At 39.5% G+C, this 20648-nt stretch overlaps 2 protein-coding genes across 3 annotated transcripts in view; one reads left to right on the forward strand and one right to left on the reverse strand.

Moving 5' to 3' along the window:
- The first annotated feature begins 2257 nt into the window (after positions 1-2257).
- On the forward strand, positions 2258-13308 carry LOC119721874 (cytosolic Fe-S cluster assembly factor NUBP2 homolog). Its single transcript, XM_038191808.1, has 9 exons — positions 2258-2422; positions 5918-5981; positions 7140-7223; positions 8281-8345; positions 9102-9205; positions 9664-9815; positions 11149-11354; positions 12546-12635; positions 12821-13308. The coding sequence occupies exons 1-9, from the start codon at positions 2366-2368 to the stop codon at positions 12935-12937; spliced, it is 939 nt and encodes a 312-aa protein (XP_038047736.1). The 5' UTR covers positions 2258-2365; the 3' UTR covers positions 12938-13308.
- A 946-nt stretch (positions 13309-14254) lies between these two features.
- Positions 14255-20648, reverse strand: part of LOC119721875 (DCC-interacting protein 13-alpha-like) — a 29604-nt gene continuing 23210 nt past the window's right edge. For both annotated transcript variants that reach the window (XM_038191811.1, XM_038191810.1), the window contains exons 13-17: positions 19912-20147; positions 19025-19217; positions 18412-18498; positions 17592-17772; positions 14255-16908 (exon numbers count right to left, since the gene is read on the reverse strand). In XM_038191811.1, the coding sequence (XP_038047739.1) occupies positions 16315-16908; positions 17592-17772; positions 18412-18498; positions 19025-19217; positions 19912-20147 (1291 nt within the window). In that variant the 3' untranslated portion in view covers positions 14255-16314. The remainder of the gene's footprint in view (positions 16909-17591; positions 17773-18411; positions 18499-19024; positions 19218-19911; positions 20148-20648) is intronic.

Genomic DNA, 20648 nt, shown 5'->3' on the forward strand with positions numbered 1-20648 from the left:
TTTGGTGCTATATAGCATTGTTTTCATTACTTTTGATTTGATTTTCCATTGTTTGATGATACTAATACGTATAGTTGATGTGTAGAGCCATAGGTGCTTTGGCCAATTAAAGTCAGCTGTGGAATGACTTCAACTGCAAGTTTTAAAAGGAGAGTTTGCCTTCCAAGTGAAGCGAGTTCTGTAATAGGTTGGATCCGTTTGAGTCAAGTCCAACAACTGCATGGTGCTAGGCATAGCATACTACTGGCATAGACATAAAAGTAGGCATGTTTGAAAAAGATTTACAGTAATACAAAAGCAGTCTAGTAGGTAAACATAATCTAGAAATCCCATCTATTTTATCTTATTGGTTTGTAATTCTCTGAAGTATCTCGCATTCAAATAAAAATTTACTGCATGGGGAAAATGTGTAAACTATTTCAACTCTTTTAATAAGGTTCTAAATAACACAAACATTTGTGCCTTTAAAGTTTATATAGTGTGAAATCATGAATGATGTATTTTTTTATACTAATGTCATTACAAGAGCAAAATAATATGTGAAACACACCAAAAAATCCCATTCTCTGAAGTTTCATTGGGGAAATGACTGGTAACTTATATTAATTCCACTTTTTGGATTCAAGTTCCCGGTGCAAAGAATTCACCCAATGGGTCATAACCCCAGGGCAAAGGTCACATCTGGGTCATCTTTATATTGTGGACCTTATAGTTGTCAGATTACTCTTGGACCATTGGAACATAAAATGTGAGCTGCTTTGAGCTGTCAAGTTGTCATAGAAGAAGTTACAAATGTAAACGATTGATGCAGCATGGCCCTTTGATTTTGTTTTGATTATATCTTGGTTTTGCGTCTATTAATCCCTCTGGAAAAAAAATAATCACTGATGGTTACTAATAATTCATATTTTTAGTTAAAATGTCTAATTTCATTTACATCACCAAGTGTTTTGTTTTGTTTAGCTCTTTTGTAACTGAAAATTAGAAAATCTGACAACTTAATTAATACATATTTTTTTTCTGTTTGATAAGGTTTTGTTTGATTGGTACATAATTTTAGTTCTTCATTTAGTTGTTTGAACATATAGTTGCATGTCAGTATGAATTGCGTGCAAATTTAATAACAGTAAACTAATCCGTTTCATAGAAGGTCCATTTTAATTATTTCACAAAAATATTACATGAGTCTTATTCCCTCTTTAAGAAAGTATCAAGTTTGTTCAAAATTTAAAAGAACAAGATTTTGGAGGTTCTTGTAAATTTCTGAGAAAAGTATACAGCATGTTAGTGAAATCCCCAATTAAATGAACGTTTTTTTATGTTTGTAGTTCGAATCAGACTCAATAAAATTTCAGATGAGCCCCCAATTCTTTTCTTGTTTGTTTCCTTCGTGGTTTAGTTTCAGATTGTGTCTTTAAGGCGTTTACGAGATGACTTCACTTTTAATCCTGAAGATTTTTTTAAAAGAGAGCTTTATTTGCGCTGCAAATAGCGGTCATACTAAAAAGCGTCAACACAGCGTCAACACACTCCAAAGCGTCAACACAGCGTCAACACATCCAAAATGCATCAAAAGTGACAAAAGCAGTATGTAACCCATACATTATGGACAGAAACAAGATTTGGCTTAAAATTAATAGGTTAAACGTCTGTTAAGCGTCTGAAAATTGCGATTATCCGTTCAAGAATATTGGCTCTCCGTGCCGCTCCGAAATCGGCTGCCATGTTGCCTCGGTAGACCATACCATTATGCTAAAGGGTGATAACGTTGTACAATAAACCAACAGAGAGGGCGCGGCCGGCCAATACCAAAAGATGTCCATTTCAATAAAGTATAAAATGAAACATAAACACAACTCACAAATTAATGATCCACCACTCCGATCCTCAGTCCTTACAGATCTGGTATCCCTCTGTTGTTAATGTTTATGACACGATAATGTCATTACCTACACACCCCTACTTGAAATGGTGTAGTCCAAGCTTTGCGCGAAGTCAAGATGGCGGACAACGGCCGTGCAAGTGAAAGGTCATTTTTTTTCGCGTGAAAATACTATATTTGTTACCACGAAATGGAAACTCAATCCAATGGAAAATCTCTTTTATTCGATGCTTTACAATTATATACCATTTTTGTCAATTCAGAATGTGTTTTGGATGTGTTGACGGTGTGTTGACGCTTCTGTCATGTGTTGACGCTGTGTTGACGCTGTGTTGACGCTTTTTAGTGCAACCCGCAAAGAGCGACCTCAACGACGGGTACCGGGTATGTAAGCAGAGACGAAAGATGGCGCTGTCCATGGTGTGAACGTGAAACGATTATGTGAAACGTCTTGCATTGCAAATATATTAGGCAACGATTAACATGGAGACACAGAAAGAGTCAGATGCTGCAGTAGCTGTCGGTTGTCCGTCTGAAACGGTTTGTACTCAGATACAGATACAGATACAGATTATGTGTGCTGATATTAACAAGCAATCTTTACCTTTGGAAAGAGTGCGCATGGACAGATGGACGTACATGTACATGGTTGGAGGAATGTGTTCTTATACCTCCATGCATCTGTCCATTTAAATGTAATGTGGCCAATTTACTGGACTAGGCCTAGTCCGAGTAACTAGGACTCTATGGATCGCTTTTTTTAATATTTGGACATGGTCTGGCGATCCGTAGAGTCCTAGTTACTCGGACTATAGCCCCACTAGTGTGGCCGTCGGTATGCTGCGCTGAACCAAAGGCCACACACCGTGGTACCGCGCGCTACTGAGGACGAAGTTTCATAAAATCTGCGGTCCGTTTCTTACATTCTCAGTTTCTTACTTTCTTATGGTTGTATTCTATGATGTCTCACCTATCACTTCTGGGATGCTTAGGTCTCTAATGATGTTCCATTTTCCGAGATATTCTTCAATCTTTCTGGAGCCCATATGCACTCGTGAAACGTCTGGTGGTGGCAGCCATTTTGAATGGGACAAGAGATGACCTCAAGCTGTGACGTCGCGTTTATGCAAATTGCTTGTCGAGCGCGCGAGGGCGCGAGTTGCAAATGCGACGGCTGTTTCCTGTGCCGTAGATCCTGAGGGGAGATCGGTGCACGTGGCCCCCTGACGATAAATGCATGGTACAGGAAACAGCCGTCGCATTTGCAACTCGCGCCCTCGCGCGCTCGACAAGCAATTTGCATAAACGCGACGTCACAGCTTGAGGTCATCTCTTGTCACATTACCATTCAAAATGGCTGCCATCACCAGACGTTTCACGAGTTCATATGGGCTCCAGAAAGATTGAAGAATATCTCGGAAAATGGAACATCATTACATCTAAGCATCCAGAAGTGATAGGTGAGACATCATAGAATACAACCATAAGAAAATAAGAAACTGAGAATGTAAGAAACGGACCGCAGATTTTATGAAAACGTCCTCAGTAGTGTGCGCACCACGGTGTGTGGCCTTTGGTTCAGCGCAGCATACCGACGGCCACACTAGTGGGGCTACTCGGACTAGACTAGGCCTACCTCCGTAAATAAAGCCAAAAGGCCACACTTCCACCATGCACAAAAACATGTCGAACCTTGTCAAATTTTGATTTTCACATTTAGGCTTAGTTTGTACTTTGTAGTTTATTTTTGCTTTAGAAGCATACTCACCCTCTTTATAGGCTAATCAGTAGCTGGAATTACCCAGCCCTGCCTTATTCAGATGTCTACATTTCGTGAAATTTCCAGATTCGTTTGCACCCGTTTGCATATCAAGATTTCAACATGAAATTTCACGAAAATTAGACATCTGAAAAAGGCAGCACTTTCTGATTAGCCTATAAAGAGTGCGAGTATGCTTCTAAAGCAAAAATAAACTACAAACTAAGCGTTAATGTAAAAATCAAAATTTGACAAAGTTCAACATGTTTTTGTACATGGTGGAAGTGTGGCCTTTATTTACGGAGGTTGTCCAGTAAATTGGCCACATTTATGGGGCTAATTCCTCCATGGAATACTGCAACCTGACGCTGCTTTTTTCTTCATATACATGTAAGGGGCCTATAGTACCATCACATCTCAATGAAGGTCAGTCATTGCAAAAAGGCAGTGGATATTTAGCCGGAGAGGGCAAACCTTTAGTAAACGTTAGCTTGCCGAATATGCACTGAACATGCGCAGTGACTGGGGTTTTTTTTGTACTTACGTTTAAAAAAAAACCTCCAGAGCCACAAATCTGAGAAAGAAAATGTAAAACTTGACAATAAAATGTTTCATGAGACATGTTAAAATAATAAAAGAAGAATATTCTTATTTTGGGGGGATGGGGGAAAAAAAACCTTGAAAATTTCGCCAGCAGGGATAGAACCCGGGTCTTCCCGCTCATGAGATCCGTTGCTTATCCACTAGGCCACAGGTGCTACACAACCGTTGGTGGGAATTTAATATATCTTATAGGCCTAATTCAGCCCTATCTTAGAGAGTACAGCACCCTCTGTTGATTTCCAATTTTGTTAGGAAATACTTAGAACATTTTCTTGACTCTCTGTAGACTTTGTACACAACTGCTGAAGCAGCGTCAGGTTGCAGCATTCTTTCCTTACCTTTTTGCAGCCATAATAGTTTTGTGGGAAAGAGTTCCATACAAAGTAACATTACAATACAAGGCCACCACTCAAAGTCTATTACTAGTACCGGTACTACACAAAGTCTATGGGCCATTACAGAAAAAGTTACAGCATTATCAAAGAATATTTGCACTCCTAAAATAGTGTTTTTTTTCATAGGATTTACAACTTTTGGTACTTTTCAGTTCATATTAACCCTAAAGGGGCCGGGGGGGGGGGGGGGGGGGGGCGGAATCCGCCCCCCCCCCCCCCCCGAACATTTTCCGTGATAGCCTCTAAAAAAAAGAATTTCGCGACCCAAGCTGTTATGACTTTTTAGCCTCGAGCTTTGCGCATCTTTTGATACCAAAAACATAAAAATCGGACCACTGGTTGCTGCGTAGCGAAAAATTTTCCGTGAAAACTGAATTTTCGCATATACGTCATGTACACAGAGCAGAATTGCCATTCGTACATATGAATACTTAATTAGCCATAATTCCAAAACCCTTTGACCTATAGTCATGAAATTTCTTGGGTATGTTTAGGAAGAGTTGCTCTATGCATGTGCCGAGTTTCAAATTTTTCGTCACTCGATGGCCGAGATCTTAAGGGGGGGGGCGGAATCCCCCCCCCCCCCCCCCCCCCCCCCCCCCCCCCCCCCCCCCCCCCCCGGCTGAGAGATGGTCAAAATAACCCGGCCCCTTTAGGGTTAAGGGTAGGCCTAATCCTTACCTTTAGGACCCAGTTCCTATATGAGGTGAAGACTCACCAAACAGCTGACTAAATGACACTCACAAGTGACATTCTGATATTTCTTGACACATCTGAACAGCCGGTAATGTAGCCCCACTTCTGGAATTAGAAGGCACCTTTCCGTTAGTCTTCTACTTACTAGCATTGTGATTTTTCGGGGGGTCAGTGCTGCCTGGAAGATCTAGTGGTGGCAAATGAGAAGGCTGTTCACTGTGTAAGAGCCTGGCCGAACATTTGAAACCTACATGTAGATGATGGACACGAAAGAAGAAGTACAAAGCATGAGTTGTCACAGAGAAGCGTTTTTAACGCTAAAAGGCAGTCGGGCAAGGTTTTGTGTATAAAACTTTCAGTGTGTGAAGGACCGGTAAACCTGGTAACACTATGGGATTTTAACGTGTAATTGCCATCTGGAATATGCTCTTTATGCTGGTGCACTTGATCGGCACGTTTCAAATATTTGAAAACATCTGATTAAATCCAAATTTTAATAATCAAATACTAATTTTTCAACAATGCAATGCACAGCACTAAGACCTAATGTAATGCCATTCGTACAATTTGATTCTATTGCAGTCATTGGCTGGCAGGGCTGATGTATGCAAGGGATGTCCTGGGCAGTCACTGTGCCAACAACAAGGTAACTGTTGACAACTATAATTATACGTGACATCACCCTTGTCACGTAGAAGTGGATATATGCATTGGGATGGAAGTATATTATCCCAGTATGGATAGAATAAATGGGTAAGGGGACCATCATTATTAGGGGTCCGCTCGTAATTCCGACGCCTCATAGGTCCGACGCCTCATTAGCCCTAACCGCCCTGAATCCTTCAAAGCCCTCTTTGCCAAAGTGGAGGAATTTGGAGGATTGAGGTTACATGGCAAAAGTGCATTACTGATTTCGTAGGATGCACTTTGTCAAGGTCTTGGGCCAGACCTTGTGTTGTTTTTGCTCAGCTATGTATAAATATAATGTAGGCCTGGATTATGCTTGAAATCCTCCGTACTGCTCCAGGATGTCACTGGCCAAGCCTCAACATATTGACAGTCACTGCAGCAGGATTTTGCAGGATTCAGGCAGTGGTCACCCCTCCACGGACTATATTCAAGAAATACTGGAGGAATTTGCAGGATTGAGGCTATGTGCTATTTTTCCAGGAGGCCAATTGGAGGATTTTGCAGGATTGAGGCTGCATCCTAACAAAAAGGCCTAGGAGTTAGGGTTATTCTGACAAAATCTCATCCCCCAACCAAATAAAGGCCCATAAGTCCGACGCCTCATAGGTCCGACACCCCATAGGTCCGACGCCCCATAGATGCCCCATAGGTACGATGCCTCATAGGCCCGACGCCTCGCAGGTCCGACAATTAAATTTACTTTGATTTCGGTCCATAAGTCAGACGATTCATACATCTGACGCCTCATAAGTCTGACACCTAGTTTGCTCGACAATCATTATTAATGAATACAAACATTGCGTAAAATGTTAGAATGATGGTACCAACAAGTGTTCAAGTTACAGATTACACATTCACATTGAAGGATGCACCACTCACAGTGGCGTAGCCATGGGGGGGCAACAGCCCCCCCCCATGAAACCTTGTCGCCCTCCCCAGTCGCCCCCCCCCCCCCCCCCCCCCCACTGAGATTTTGAGTTTCTAAAGAAATTATCATTGATCTACATGACGCCCCCCCCCCCCCACACTGAAAAATTCCTGGCTACGCCACTGACCACGCAGCTTGATTTTCAATGATATTAGGCCTGATTTGTGATTTCATTCTGTTTATTAGGTGGATCAGACCCAGACCAAGAGATGATTGACCTGAGAATGAATGCCATCAAACATAAGATACTTGTTCTCTCAGGAAAAGGAGGTCAGTTCCATAGTTGTAGCATTTTTACTACGGGATCAAAAGACTTCAATGTGATAAAGGTGTAATCATTCATGTATCAAAGCCCTTGGTTTCAGTCTTGTCACCTTTGACGATTGTCCATTCTATCTTATTGCACTAGAATAGAACGGCTTACATTGACTTGAAATTCTTGTGCCAGTAATGTTCAACATTGTTTAGTATACAAATACAAAGAATTAGTGAAAAACCCTTAGAAATTGAATTTCAGCTTATGAAGCTAACCCCATAGTGTGTTTAACATAGGTTAAGAAATTGCTAACTAAATGAACCATCAAAATTCTTCAAGCATAATGATCACAATTGAATGGTTTTATAGTTGAACAAAGAAATTGACGGGAGCAGAATATGAACCTGTGAGCTCCGGATTGCTGTTCCGCTGCTCTACCAACTGAGCTATCGAACGCTGTGTTAGCAGTTCCCCACTTCGGCAATCCCTTTTTATTTGAAAAGATTCTAAGGTTGTGAGCAAAATTATATGACAGTACAGTTTGCAACAGCAAGTTGTGGTCAACATCCAATACATGACCGATGACAAAATCTGGAACAAAAGTGTAACAATGTTTGCATGGTTTAAGGGAATATACATGTGCAACATTTGCAAACATCGAAAAACAAAACCACCAAATTTTTACGAAATATCTCACTAGGATCATGCTAGGATGTTGGTAAATGACAGTCTAAAGCATCCTGTAAAATTAGGGCACCTGGTGTGAAGTCATTTTGAGGAAAAATGGTATTTTTGTATACATTTCTAATGGTGGTGGTTTTTCCAGCATTTTCGAACACAAAACTTCAAACATGTTAGCGTAACAGTATTTGATCTATTATACTAACCCTCAAGTAGTTCATTTTCTGAAAATTACAGCAACAGCCAATGATGTACATTCCCTTTAAAACTATGATTCCAACTGGACAATCTGCATTTTGATGTGGTAAATAACCCTACACTTGTAAGGCTTGTTTGTGGTTAAATAGAAATGTAATTGAATATTTTCCAACTGTCATTTTGTGCTTGCAGGTGTGGGCAAATCCAGTTTAGCTTGCACACTCTCAATGGCTCTGGCCAAGTTGCATCCTAACAGGGTAAACATGACACTAGTTTGTTGTAAGCAAGTATGTTGTCTCAAGTTTATGCATACTTTATTGTTCACTTCATAGTTTCCTTTTCGTATCTGTCAATCCACTAATTGTTGAAAAAATGTCTTTAATTATTGGCTCCTATTATTAAAACTAATAGACTGGAAGACTGCTACTTTAAAGCTATAGTCCATCATTTGTAATTTGTGCATTTTGTTCGTTTGAAGCAACAAAAGAGTTCAAAATCTAATAAAGGATACTAAGCAACTAACCTGATAAAGTTTCAGCTAAGCTTCAGCTGTACATTCCGAGAAAAACAGCATTCTAAGATCTCAATTTCAAATCAAAAGTTACTGAATCATGTTTTGAATTGCAGCTTTACGCGACGTCACGCACTGATCCGACGAATTATAACAACCGCGCGCGCGTGTGCGTCGTTCCAATACTTGCGCGCGCTGCGCTGAATAACAAAACGAACTACTAATTTAAATTTTCCAACGGTGCTTCTTAAGAATCACCGTTGGAAATGCCTTCTTTCGTTGATTACTTCAAAATGACAGCTTCCCAGAAAGAATAATTTCACAGGGAGTTTAGTTCCCTTACTATCTTTCAACTAAGTTTGTTTTTCAACAATAATTACGCCAGTTACTTTTCGGATGGCTGCAAATGATGGACTATAGCTTTAAAATGTTCAGAGAGAAATTGAAAAAGCTGCCATCCCAGATTAGTAAATGTGTGCTGTTTTGAAAATATTGTTCCCAGGTTGGACTAGTGGATGTAGACATTTGTGGACCAAGTTGTCCACAATTGATGGCCGTTAAAGCTCAGACTGTGGTCAACACACAGTGGGGATGGACTCCACTCAAGTAAGTAGGACAAGGAACAGGTGTGTACAAGCCAGTTCTTGCTGAAGGGAATGCTTATAGGAGTGCATTTTTCCTTTGCTGAATGATCTGTTTGGATGGTACTTTATTTATAGCTGTTTAAAAGAATGCATATGAAATTCTGTAAGTTCGAAATTTATAACTTAAATGAAAGTTTTATACACTTAAAAGTTGAGTCTGTACCCTTCTGAAGGGGGCAGACCCAGTACAAGCTGGGGATTATTGCCTTACCCCCAATACTATTATTCTATTGCAATGCCTTTATAATGAAATAAACTTGAACTCATTTTTTACATTTATCATGAACAAGATCCTACATGATGAATAATGTAATTGTGTATATACATTCATCTGTGTATGGGTACTTACCTTTTGTTATTAAATAGTTCTTAATTGGTCCCGCATACTTTGTATTTTGTTGTTATCATTGATGTTTGCAGGTCTCCACTGGGCAATGTTAAGGTCATGTCTATTGGGTCCTTACTTCAGCAAACAGACAGTGCAGTAGTCTGGAGAGGACCACGTAAGACACAGCTTATCAAGAGATTTCTCAAGGACACATTCTGGGGACGTCTGGACTATCTTGTCTTTGGTCAGTCTAGCTCTGTATGCAATTAGTTTCATTGAACTGATTATAGACCATGTCACCTATGATGTCATGCCGACAGACAACTGACATGCAAAACAAACACCTTATCATCTTTCTCACATTATTTTGCCAAAATTTAACAGTAAAAAATTAAAAATGCAACACATTTCAACACAGCAATATTTCAAGAGATATACATGCAGTACCAAAGAGAATACGAACATGAAAGTTCGTTTCCAGGAGACAACAGTTTTCAAAAGTTGGCAGAATGTGACCACATCGTCCAGTTTTGTGAATAGATGTGACATTGTCTATATTCTATCCCTGTTTAAGCACTACATAAGGAGCTTTTTTCTACTCTGTAAATTTGTTTTTTAAAACTCTGTGAGTGGCTTTTTTCACGGCCTTGTCATAGACAAACTCCATTATCCCTCCTATGCAAACATACATTCTGTGCCAAGTTGTCCTTGCAGTCAAAATCAATCAAGTGACTGTTTTCAACCTGTAAGAATTCCCAGCCTACGTAAAGTAGGATTGACTGGCTGGGACTGTTTAATTAACTTGACACAGCTAAGACAAGATAAGTTTGCGGTAGCACCATGTGAATAAATCTCTTTTCTGAGTATGTGTGGTTCTGAAAAGAACCGGAGGGACTCAACGTTTCGAACAGTATGCTCTGCCCGTCATCAGGAGAATTACATACTCTGCTTTGTCTGTTGACACTGTGCTTGTTTGACATGTGATCTGACTGCTGGTGACCAGCCTTTGATAAAAGTATAGTAGGGGAAGTAAAAGTGAATTTTGACTGTGTGTGACTGCTTAAATAGCAGGAGGGTTGGGAAAAAAGGTAAAGGTTTCTGCAAGACTGAAGTGAGCATTTCGTTTTGAATTTTAAAATTAGATGATTTTTAGGAGTGAGTACCCACTTCACAGGTGAGTCTCCACTTTGCGGGGATCAACCGTATTAGCCTAATTTGCAGAGCAACTGGTGCACACACACATGTAACCCATAGGCTTTAGAGTATAGCATTGATGGAATGTTTTATCTTTTTCAGTTCAGTGCACCTAGTGTTGTTAACCTTCATGTACCATTGTCTACACAGTGCTTATGTAGTTCTGATCTAAAGTGTAGTATGCTGTCCAAAAACTTCTGCCCTTAAATTTTCAATAAGACGAATTGACAATTTGCTCAATTGAAAAACAGTTACATGTACTTACAGCAAACAAAAGAGCTAGCTTTTGGAAAGCTTACAATGTATCCTGTGTTACTTGAAGTTACTCTGTAAGAGTTTTCACAAGTTGAAAGAAACTGAAAAATCCTTCCGTCATTCTCCAGACACCCCACCAGGTACAAGCGATGAGCACTTAACAGTCGTGAAGGCCCTTAAAAATGTGAACCCAGAGGGCGCTGTGATTGTGACTACCTCCCAGCTGGTTGCTATGGCAACGGTCCGTAAGGAGATCAGCTTCTGCCGCAAGATGGGGCTGACGATCCTAGGGGTGGTGGAGAACATGAGTGGATTCGTCTGCCCTTGCTGCCAGGTGGGGACGCAAAGGCCAAGTTTGGGTAGTTTTGTTCTTGACATTTGCGTGTGTGTTTAATACCATAATAGAAAATGGCACCACACACCACCATTGAATGTTGGTTTTTGCAGCAAGACAAAACAGACAAATTCTGTGGAATCCATCTTCAAAACAACAAACAAATGAAAAGATTTTCCGATTGAGAAAACTGTGAAATATTTCCTAAGCGGTTGATGAGATTAGTTAACATTATTTGTAATGAAGCGGCTGTTGGTTACATTGGATAGTAACCAACTGACCAACCAACCAACTCAGCCAAGATTTATGGGGAAGGGTTTCACCCTGTACCATTATCACAATCTGCTGCCAAAAAAAGAAATCATTTGTTTACTTTGTGCTGTTAACTTATAGAGAATATACGCAACTAGCAGTCGCAAATTGCCCAAATTCAATTCAGTGTTCGGAAGAAATTCTTAAGGAGACATAAGGACATAAATAAGATCCCCTCATACAAATGTATTTGGTATTGACAAGTACCAAGGAAACTTCACCTAGAGTCATACATTTAAGCCACTAGTTTTGTTAGTAAAGGAATTCTTAATTTTACTTAATAGTTATATTAGTTGATGTGTTGATAAGTAAGGCGTTTAAAGCTTGATCAGTTTTATTGTGGAAAATAGAAGTATTGAAAATATCTTGTTTCCACTTTTCTTATGTATTTTGGAGAAAAAAAATTGAAAGATTGATACAAAATTTAACATGGAGCGCCATTGCTTGGCTTATAAACTACCTTGCACACATGCGAGTATGTAGGGTGCATCTACAGGGAACGCAATGCAACCAATGCAACCTTTCATTTCTTATGTTCGCTAAGAATTCTCTGGCAGTAATCAAAGGTACAATGTGGTGATTTAACTTCATAAGAGAAGGTCACAATATTTATTTTAATTAATGGCATGCTTTAACAAGACAATTGACTGCTGTGATGTTGGACATGGAGGTTTTTACTCCTTCATGGACACATAGCACCCTTGGCTCTGCCTCGGGTGCTATGTGTCCCTCGGGAGTTAAACACGCCAAGTCCCACATCACAGCAGTCAACAATTGTTGTTAAAATGTGCTATTGTTCTGTTGTGACAGATACCCTCGTTTTCTGTAGTGTATTTTAAATTTAAGTATCTTTGTTCAAATTTGATTTGCTATTTTTAGGAGGAAACTAATTTGTTTCCTACTGGTGGTGTTGAGGCATTAGCTGAAGAATTCAATCTCAGATACTTGGGTAAAATACCACTTGACCCGGTAAGTCCTTGTCTGAGATTAGTCTCGCATTTCTTTGCATGAAAAAATGTTAAGTGATCCTGAAATAAAAATCCCCATTTAGGAAAACAGTCTTGTTACCTTGCCTGAGAAGTATGCAAACTCCCACAACAAACAACTGAAATAACCGTGTCATCATTATTACAATTCTCATTCCACCATTACAGAGCCTGACATCATGCTGTGAGGCAGGTCAAAGCATCTTAGAAGAGTACCCAGACTCCTCAGCTACAAAGGCATTGATGGGGCTTGCTAAAACACTGGAGGCATGCCTGCAGAGGTGACACCCGTCTACAACTTCCTCAAGGATTCAGGGATACACCGAGTCACAAAGTCAATTCCAGTACTAAAAATAGGTGGCTCAGAGTACTGCTTTCAGAAGACCAGAAGTGCTGCCTTTGGTAAAATTCACTACCACTTAAATTTTCCTGACTTGCTGCCCATTTAGGAGAGCATCTTTAGTAGGCTGAGCATTGGTTGGAATATAGACAAGAGTGTCTTGTCTTAGGCGATGAGCATCTTCTGCACCATTAGCTGAAAGCTCTAAAAGATTGATAATGACTCATTTTTGTTTTATTCTTTCATGGCTGTCTATCAATTTTGTCATCTTGTAACATATTGATGAACTGTTGCCTTTGTTGATTCAGTGATAATATTGTACCGAAATTTGCCTTGTCACAATTTAGGCCAAAAAAAAGTCTTTGGTTTCTGGTATGGACCGGAGCTTGCCCCAAAAGTGGTGCGGCGACGCACTTTTTTTTTTTTCCCTAATTTGTTTTTCTTCAAATGTCGGCTGTAATGCAGATGACGCTTCGATCCCTTTAAAACTCTCAAAAATATCCTTCAGGGTGGAGCTTGAGGTGACCTCAGTAACGCCATAAGGCTTGAGAATTCTACACCATCTTACGATCTCGACCGACACGAACATGAACATTCTGCGGGAAATTTGGATAGTCAAGAGAAAACGGTAACATCAGACTATACAGCATCATCGTGCATGTGCTGCCAGGCTGGTCATTAGTCTGCTCCCTTACATATTACGCTAATTAAAAAGCATTTACAGGTTCCAGATAACGACCATCGCTCCCTCAGTATGGCTTCCAGACTCACAATTACAAACTTACACCACCGTCTGCAAATGGTGCCCGACTAAATTTAGTGCAAAATTTATGGGAGCCCAGAGAGGCCACATAAAGCTTATACTCGATTGTAACCCCATCTAAAAACATGTTAAAATTGTGCAGCCGCAGGATTCCAGTCAAACCAGTGACTTTGGTGGTTTTCAGACATCATTTTACATTGAAAAAAAAAAGTTTAATTTTGCCGATGTGCATGGCTACGGCAATGAACAGGCGTGCATACCAGAAACCGGAGACTTTTTTTGGCCTTGGTGAAAGTTAATGGGGAATTTAGGAGTGTTCAATACCATTCATTACACCTATATTATCATGTTAACCAAATCAGACCCCAATGTTTTGAATAAAAGTGAAAAGGAACTTAATTAAACAAATATTTAAAATAATAGACTTTGAAATGCAGCCTTGAACACTTTAACCACGCAAGTAGGCTGAAATGAAAGAATTGTGCAAAAAACTCCAACATAAAATAGATATGCTGACTTTATTCAATTTATATCATCTTATAATATACATTGTTTATTTTGCAACCATTCCATGTTATTGATATTGAGGCACAATAAAGCATATCACTGACGGCATTTATTTTTATACATGACTTCAACATGTTTATCTGCATCTGGGCAGTCAATAATTAGGCCAAGAAATTGGTGGTCTGGGTATCATTAAAAAAAATCATGGTAAAAAGCTAGATTACAGTCTTTAGAATAGTTGGTTATTTATTCCTGTAACTACAGAAGTTTGTTTGACAAACGGAAAATAAATTTTACACGATATCTGAAGAGAACACAAACGTTAACTGTACACCCTTTGATGTCAAACATATTCTCCAGGCCCCAATGTCATGGCTTTGTTTACCACAGAGTTCTGCCCTTGTGATCACACTTCTGTGCTTACAGCACTAACACAGACATTTCTGCTAACCCTGTATGCACAATTCCATGCTTGACTATGAGATACGCTACCCGTTGGTGAACCATTTTGTTTGCATGGACTTTTCACTTACGATATTAGCCACGAAATTGAGCCCTGATGACTGCACACCTAACAACCTTTAAAACTGCCAATCAATTCTCTAAACGTATTATTTATTCTATAGATTTATAGCTCCAAATCATGTATTTATTTACAACAGTTGTGTGTAAATCCATTTTCAATTTCATACCTTGCTTGTTCAGGCACCGTCACGTTACATTTTCTGTGAAATCATTTACAGTAACAACAGTGCTTAGCTCTTCTGTTGTACGACAGCTATTTCAGAATATATGCAATTTGATTGAATTATATACTTTTTGTACAGACAATGCAGTATTATTAAACTGACAATTACTCATTATTTACCTTGTAAAATATAGCTTTTTAAAATCACTGAACTTGTTCTGAGTTATGTAAAAATGTAATTTCAAATCCCTTGCAACAACAGCTTGCTTCATTATATTTATAAATTGTTTATCAAACATACAATGTGATAATGACTTTGCTAAATAAATTCTTCTAAAAGAAAATAAGAAAATCTAAACAGAGAATCAAAAAGAGGTATTGGTGCTAAATGTTCAATGCAGTTTCTAAGAATGGTAAACACTTGACCCGAAACATTGCCTGTACTATTTCAAATTTGGTTCCAAGCCAAACCTCTTCACAAATTCTGTGTAGTACATTGGTCCTAAGATTAGCTGACAAAGTGTTGAATTGGAATGAATTTTGCTTTGGAAAGTGGAGCTGTCCCTGTGCACACATAAGAATGCATTGAATTAGTATTGCAAAGGGTCACTATACCATCTTGATGTGCAGATCATACTAAGATTATAATGGTGGAGTTCCAATGCTATTTATGTAAGAACAATAGGTTTTTAAATTCTTGGTCTTATCTTTTTTTTTGCATCATTCCCTGATAAATATTGACTGATAGCAAAGGCACCAAATATTTACAACTTTTCACTGAAACGGTATTTTACTCCATTTTTCTCATGATACAAAATATATACATGTAAGTAGGTCACCCAAAGATCAAAAATAATGCAAAAGTATTTTTCAAATGTTTATTTATTCAAAAATACAAAGAAGCTGCTAAAACTGAAAATAAGGAATGAGAATTATGTATAAACAATGGCTACTCTAAAACAGAGAGCTACAATATTTAATGTATACACGGATGACTGTACAATCTGATTTGTCAGTGTCATGAGTATTTAACAGAATGAACCCTGACCCCTGGCAATTCGTTCACAAACTATTAATCGTCACCTTGTTCACTCTATTCTATTGAGCAAGTTACTATCAGTTGTGCAAGTACATGTATGCTACCAATTGTTCCACAATCAGAAATTGAGGCGTACAGCCGTACACTGTTGGTTTGCACTTTTGAAATGTCAAGTTTGATATTGTGCATGAACACGTTTGTGCAAGCAGTTGGTGCCCTCACCTGGCTTTCAAATTACAGTAGGCTATAAAAGCACCTTACTAAGTATCACAAGGAGTTCATAAGTTAAGAAATTCCTAACTACTGAAAGCAGTTCCTTGTACCTCTAGGCATCTGACTCATCAAGCGCTTTGGAGTTATCATACCCTCCCTCCACACCTTTGCCTAAATTCAGACCTTCCAGCCCACTCGCTATGGGCACCTGGGGTACGTACGCTGACCCGGCATACGTACTGTTGTTCTTGTTAGAGTTGGAGTTGTTAGCTGGCCCCGCAAAATGCTGGTTGCTGTGTGGATCCACTGAGGGCATTGTGTGAACCGGTATGAACCCACTTGGCTGGCTGGGATGTGCTGGGGGTTGGCTATGATGTATTTGTGGATTGTGTTGAAACTGGGTTTGACTGGGTTCAAACTGGGTTTGGCTGGGCTGTAACTGGACTTGGCTGGGCAGTAACTGGGTTTGGCTTGGTTGTAAATGGGTTTGGCTAGGCAGTAACTGGGTTTGGCTGGGTTGTAGCTGGACTGGACTAGGTTGCATCTGGGCTTGGCCGAGTTGTAAGTGGGCTTCACTAGGTTGCAAAGTCTGATGGCCTGGTTGTTGTGACAGTGTTTGGTTCAGCTCCTTAGTATGGAATGGTGGCTGGTTGAACTGGCTGGTTGGTGGGCTACTCGATGCTAACCCTAGGTTTGGTGAGTCTCCCTGATAATACCAAACAAAACAAAAATTGCATATTTTCGGTATCATTTGATAAAGGCTGACGCCTACCCATTATGTCTACAGACCGGCGTGACTGACATGATAAAACAATGAACAACATATAAATAGCGGGCAGTCATTGAAAAAGTAAAACCAACTATGTGTACCTCGAATGCAATCAAGTGATGCGGTGCTTGTAAGCTTTTGTAAATTAAATAGGTTTGAAGACTTTGTAAATTTCTTTAACTCAAAAAAAGATCGCGTCAAGGTAGGTCCCTTTTTTATAATTCGGGTTTAAATTTAAACGTTTTGGAAAATTTGTAAACGGATTTATATTTGTATTTTCGTTTAAACAAGTAAATGTGTAAACATCACATTCTTAATCAGTAACACAATAAAATATACACAAAAGCCAAAAGGAATTATCTCAACTGTGTATAGTCCCCAATAGGTCTCGTTCAAATGACGTCATTTCCTACAGACCATCCACGTGCATCTGCATTTTGAGCGTCAACTTGCATAACGTGCATCGGCTGCTTTGTATTTCAAACACATTTCGAGCAACAAACGCGCGTGTTTGGAACATTTTCAACACTGCGCAATGCGTGTTTGATTACGTAACATACGCAGTTGCAGTTCTCCTACAGAGATGGCCGTCATTGAGCGAGCCCTATCTTAATGCATACCTTGTCTTGACCCACTGCAAGAGCTGTGGTACGCTGCTGGAGTAATGCCTGAAATGCGATGTCGGCCGCCAGACTAATGGCTTGGCATATTTCCTCTGCTCCGACGTCTGCTTCAAAGACATGGCATATGAACTGGGATTGTTGTCTAGCCCCTTGCTGACGCGTTATAAAGGCAAATAACCTGGTGGAATATGAACATTTGGATTTAACAGAAATAGGATAACTTGAAACTTTCAGAATACACTACCAACGCTTGACCAGAGCTATCCAGTCATGGGTTTACTATGTTGACAGATTGCCTAATCACAACTTCCATTCTGACCCAAAAAATCACATCAGTGGTTTTCATGATAATACATGTAGGTGCTCACCTTGCAAGCAATACGAGTGATTCACTAAACAGTGCGCCACTAAGAGGAAACCACGGAGAGTCATTTTTTCGCAGTGCATTGTGGGAGACAAATTTGCAGCGTGGGACACTTCAAATTGTTAGTTTGTACATACGATAGGTGTGTAAGTGTATGATTCGAGACTCCTTTGTCTTTTCTTTTCTTTTTATCAAGATATGGTGTTTTTTTGTGAGGCAGAAGAATGCTTTGCCTCGATCTATCAAAATTGTCTTCAAGTTGTCTACTGACTTTCATTCAAGTCAGTAGACAAGTTGGCTCCTCCATGCAGAAATTTCTCAACAGTCGTGTACTGTATCCCGATCCATCAAAAGAACATTGACAACAACACTCTCACTGTCACAGGTATTGAACATATTTGATCAATAACACGTTTTCAAACGTCGATTTTCTAAGGACAGTGAATGTAGTACCTTTTGTTTTCTTGATGGGCAGCCCAGAATGACACATCAGTCAGATCATGATGAGCTTTGATTACTTGTTTGGCAGAGTCAAGCAATCTGCAATGGAATGAAGGACCTTACATTTCTAAAGCCAAGAAATTGATGTATAAATACGCAGTATTTATGGAGGACCAAAAGTGGACATCTGCTTTCCTGCTTTCCGAATAGCAAAAAGCACATTGAACGTTTTCAAACATCCTATTTTTACAGCTTTTCTGCCTTTCTGCTTCCAGAAAAGCAGAATGTACGTTTCAATAAAATTTACTTTTTCTTTTCTGCTACATGGAAAGCAGATTTTACTTTTCCTCCTTTTGCTGGCGTTTCCTTTTCAATGTTTTATTTGTTCTGCATTTCTGCTATACCCGAGAGGCAGATTTTACTCAGGTAAGGACAAAAAGTGGCACACTGATTTTCTCCTTTCAGAAAAGCTGATCGAATGTTTTGACAACTCCTTCATGAATTTGAGTTTATCGTTTCGGCAAATTTCATGCTTTATTAATTGGTGCTGCATTTAAAGTGGTTGTTAATTTGATGCATTTAAGGGGGAAAACTACACTAAATGCCGACAAAGTTGACCCCTGACCTTATAGACTGGCTGGTCACCACAAGGTTCAACTCTGTCATCTTGAAGATGTTATGAATTGCCCTGGCAGCCATGATTTTCCTGATGGTATCCATGACGATGTCTAATCCTTTGTCTCGTCTGACCTCCATTGACCCCAAGAACCTCAACGAGTACATCTGGACATAGCCCACAGGATCAGTACTTCCTACAACTGTATGAGATAGGCAAACAAAATAACTTGCAAGCTGATATAGCCGCTCAAAATGGCCCCCGCTACTCGAGGATCATAGCGTATTGTTTCAATTCCTTTCAATAAAGGCATTAAAAGAATTAAGAAAACAGAAACAATGAACGCACATAGGTTAAGGATGCGGGTAGGGATATTGTTTAGAAATGAGGTTAGGGCAAGGATTAGGAAGACAGTCAGGGTAATGGTGAATCATGTTTGGTGTGTAGATTATCCATTTGTGTTGCAAATATCCGTGCCTCCTGTGCATCATGGTTAGAGTCTTAGAGACCAGATATCAGACTAGTCCAAACTTCATAAGATATGCACTTGGACAGTCTCCAAAATGGTTTCAAATAAGGACAGAGGTTACAATTGTGTCCTTCAGCAAGTCACTTTACTTCAATAGCTTCTGATCCACAAGACAACATCAGATTGCTGTTTTACTGGGTTTTTTTAAAATTGCTTTTACCCTTTTATAAAAGAATTTCATGTCTTTTTTTAACTTACATGACTAATATAATATGAATCTGAATCTGATTTTGAATCTGACTACCTATAAATAACAGGTATCTATACTTGAAGGGCAGATGTTGCTCATACAATATCTTAAGTTCAAAAGTCTCCCCTGATATTAGGGTGATTTTGTTGCAACACTGGGATGCATTTTTGGACTTACTTTGTATGGGTCTCGGCTCCTTATCTCCAAATGGGTTGATCCTCCTTTGTGATCCCTCCCTGGTGGGTGGAGCATATCTGGTCATTGGAGGCGGTTGCTCTTCACTGGGTGAGATCATATCAAACTGGATTGGTGTAGTGGACAGCACAGAATCAAGGGGAGATGGTGGAGGTGTTGCTGGGATGTCTTGACTGCTTGAGCAGCTAGTATCACTTGAACGGGATGACTCCTTGCCACTGTTCAACAAGAATACAGCCAAGCCAAGGCTCTCATTACTAAATATTTGTAAGAATAACCAAATATAATTGTTCTGTCCTCACCTGAAAAAACAAAAAAATCTGAAAACTCTGGGTTCATTTTTCTTCCTTAAAGCTACAGTCCATCATTTGTAATTTGTGCATTTTGTTCGTTTGAAGCAACAAAAGAGTTCAAAATCTAATGAAGGATACTGAGCAACTAACCTGATGAAGTTTCAGCTAAGCTTCAGCTGTACATTCCGAGAAAAACAGCATTCTAAGATCTCAATTTCAAATCAAAAGTTACTGAATCATGTTTTGAATTGTTTTGAATTGCAGCTATACGCGACGTCGCGCACTGATCCGACGAATTATAACAACCGCGCGCGCGTGTGCGTCGTTCCAATACTTGTGCGCGCTGCGCTGAATAACAGAACGAACTACTAATTTAAATTTTCCTACGGTGCTTCTTAAGAATCACCGTTGGAAATGCCTTCTTTC

The sequence above is a fragment of the Patiria miniata genome, unplaced genomic scaffold (assembly GCF_015706575.1).
Source record: "Patiria miniata isolate m_02_andy unplaced genomic scaffold, ASM1570657v1 HiC_scaffold_14, whole genome shotgun sequence".
Taxonomy (NCBI): Eukaryota; Metazoa; Echinodermata; class Asteroidea; order Valvatida; family Asterinidae; genus Patiria; species Patiria miniata.

Coding starts and splice junctions, on each gene's coding strand:
- LOC119721874 (XM_038191808.1), top strand. CDS start 2,366: ATGGAGACACAGAAAGAGTCAGATGCTGCAGTAGCTGTCGGTTGTCCG. Junction 7,224..8,280: donor TGTTCTCTCAGGAAAAGGAG/GTCAGTTCCATA, acceptor TTGTGCTTGCAG/GTGTGGGCAAATCCAGTTTA. Junction 12,636..12,820: donor GTAAAATACCACTTGACCCG/GTAAGTCCTTGT, acceptor CCACCATTACAG/AGCCTGACATCATGCTGTGA.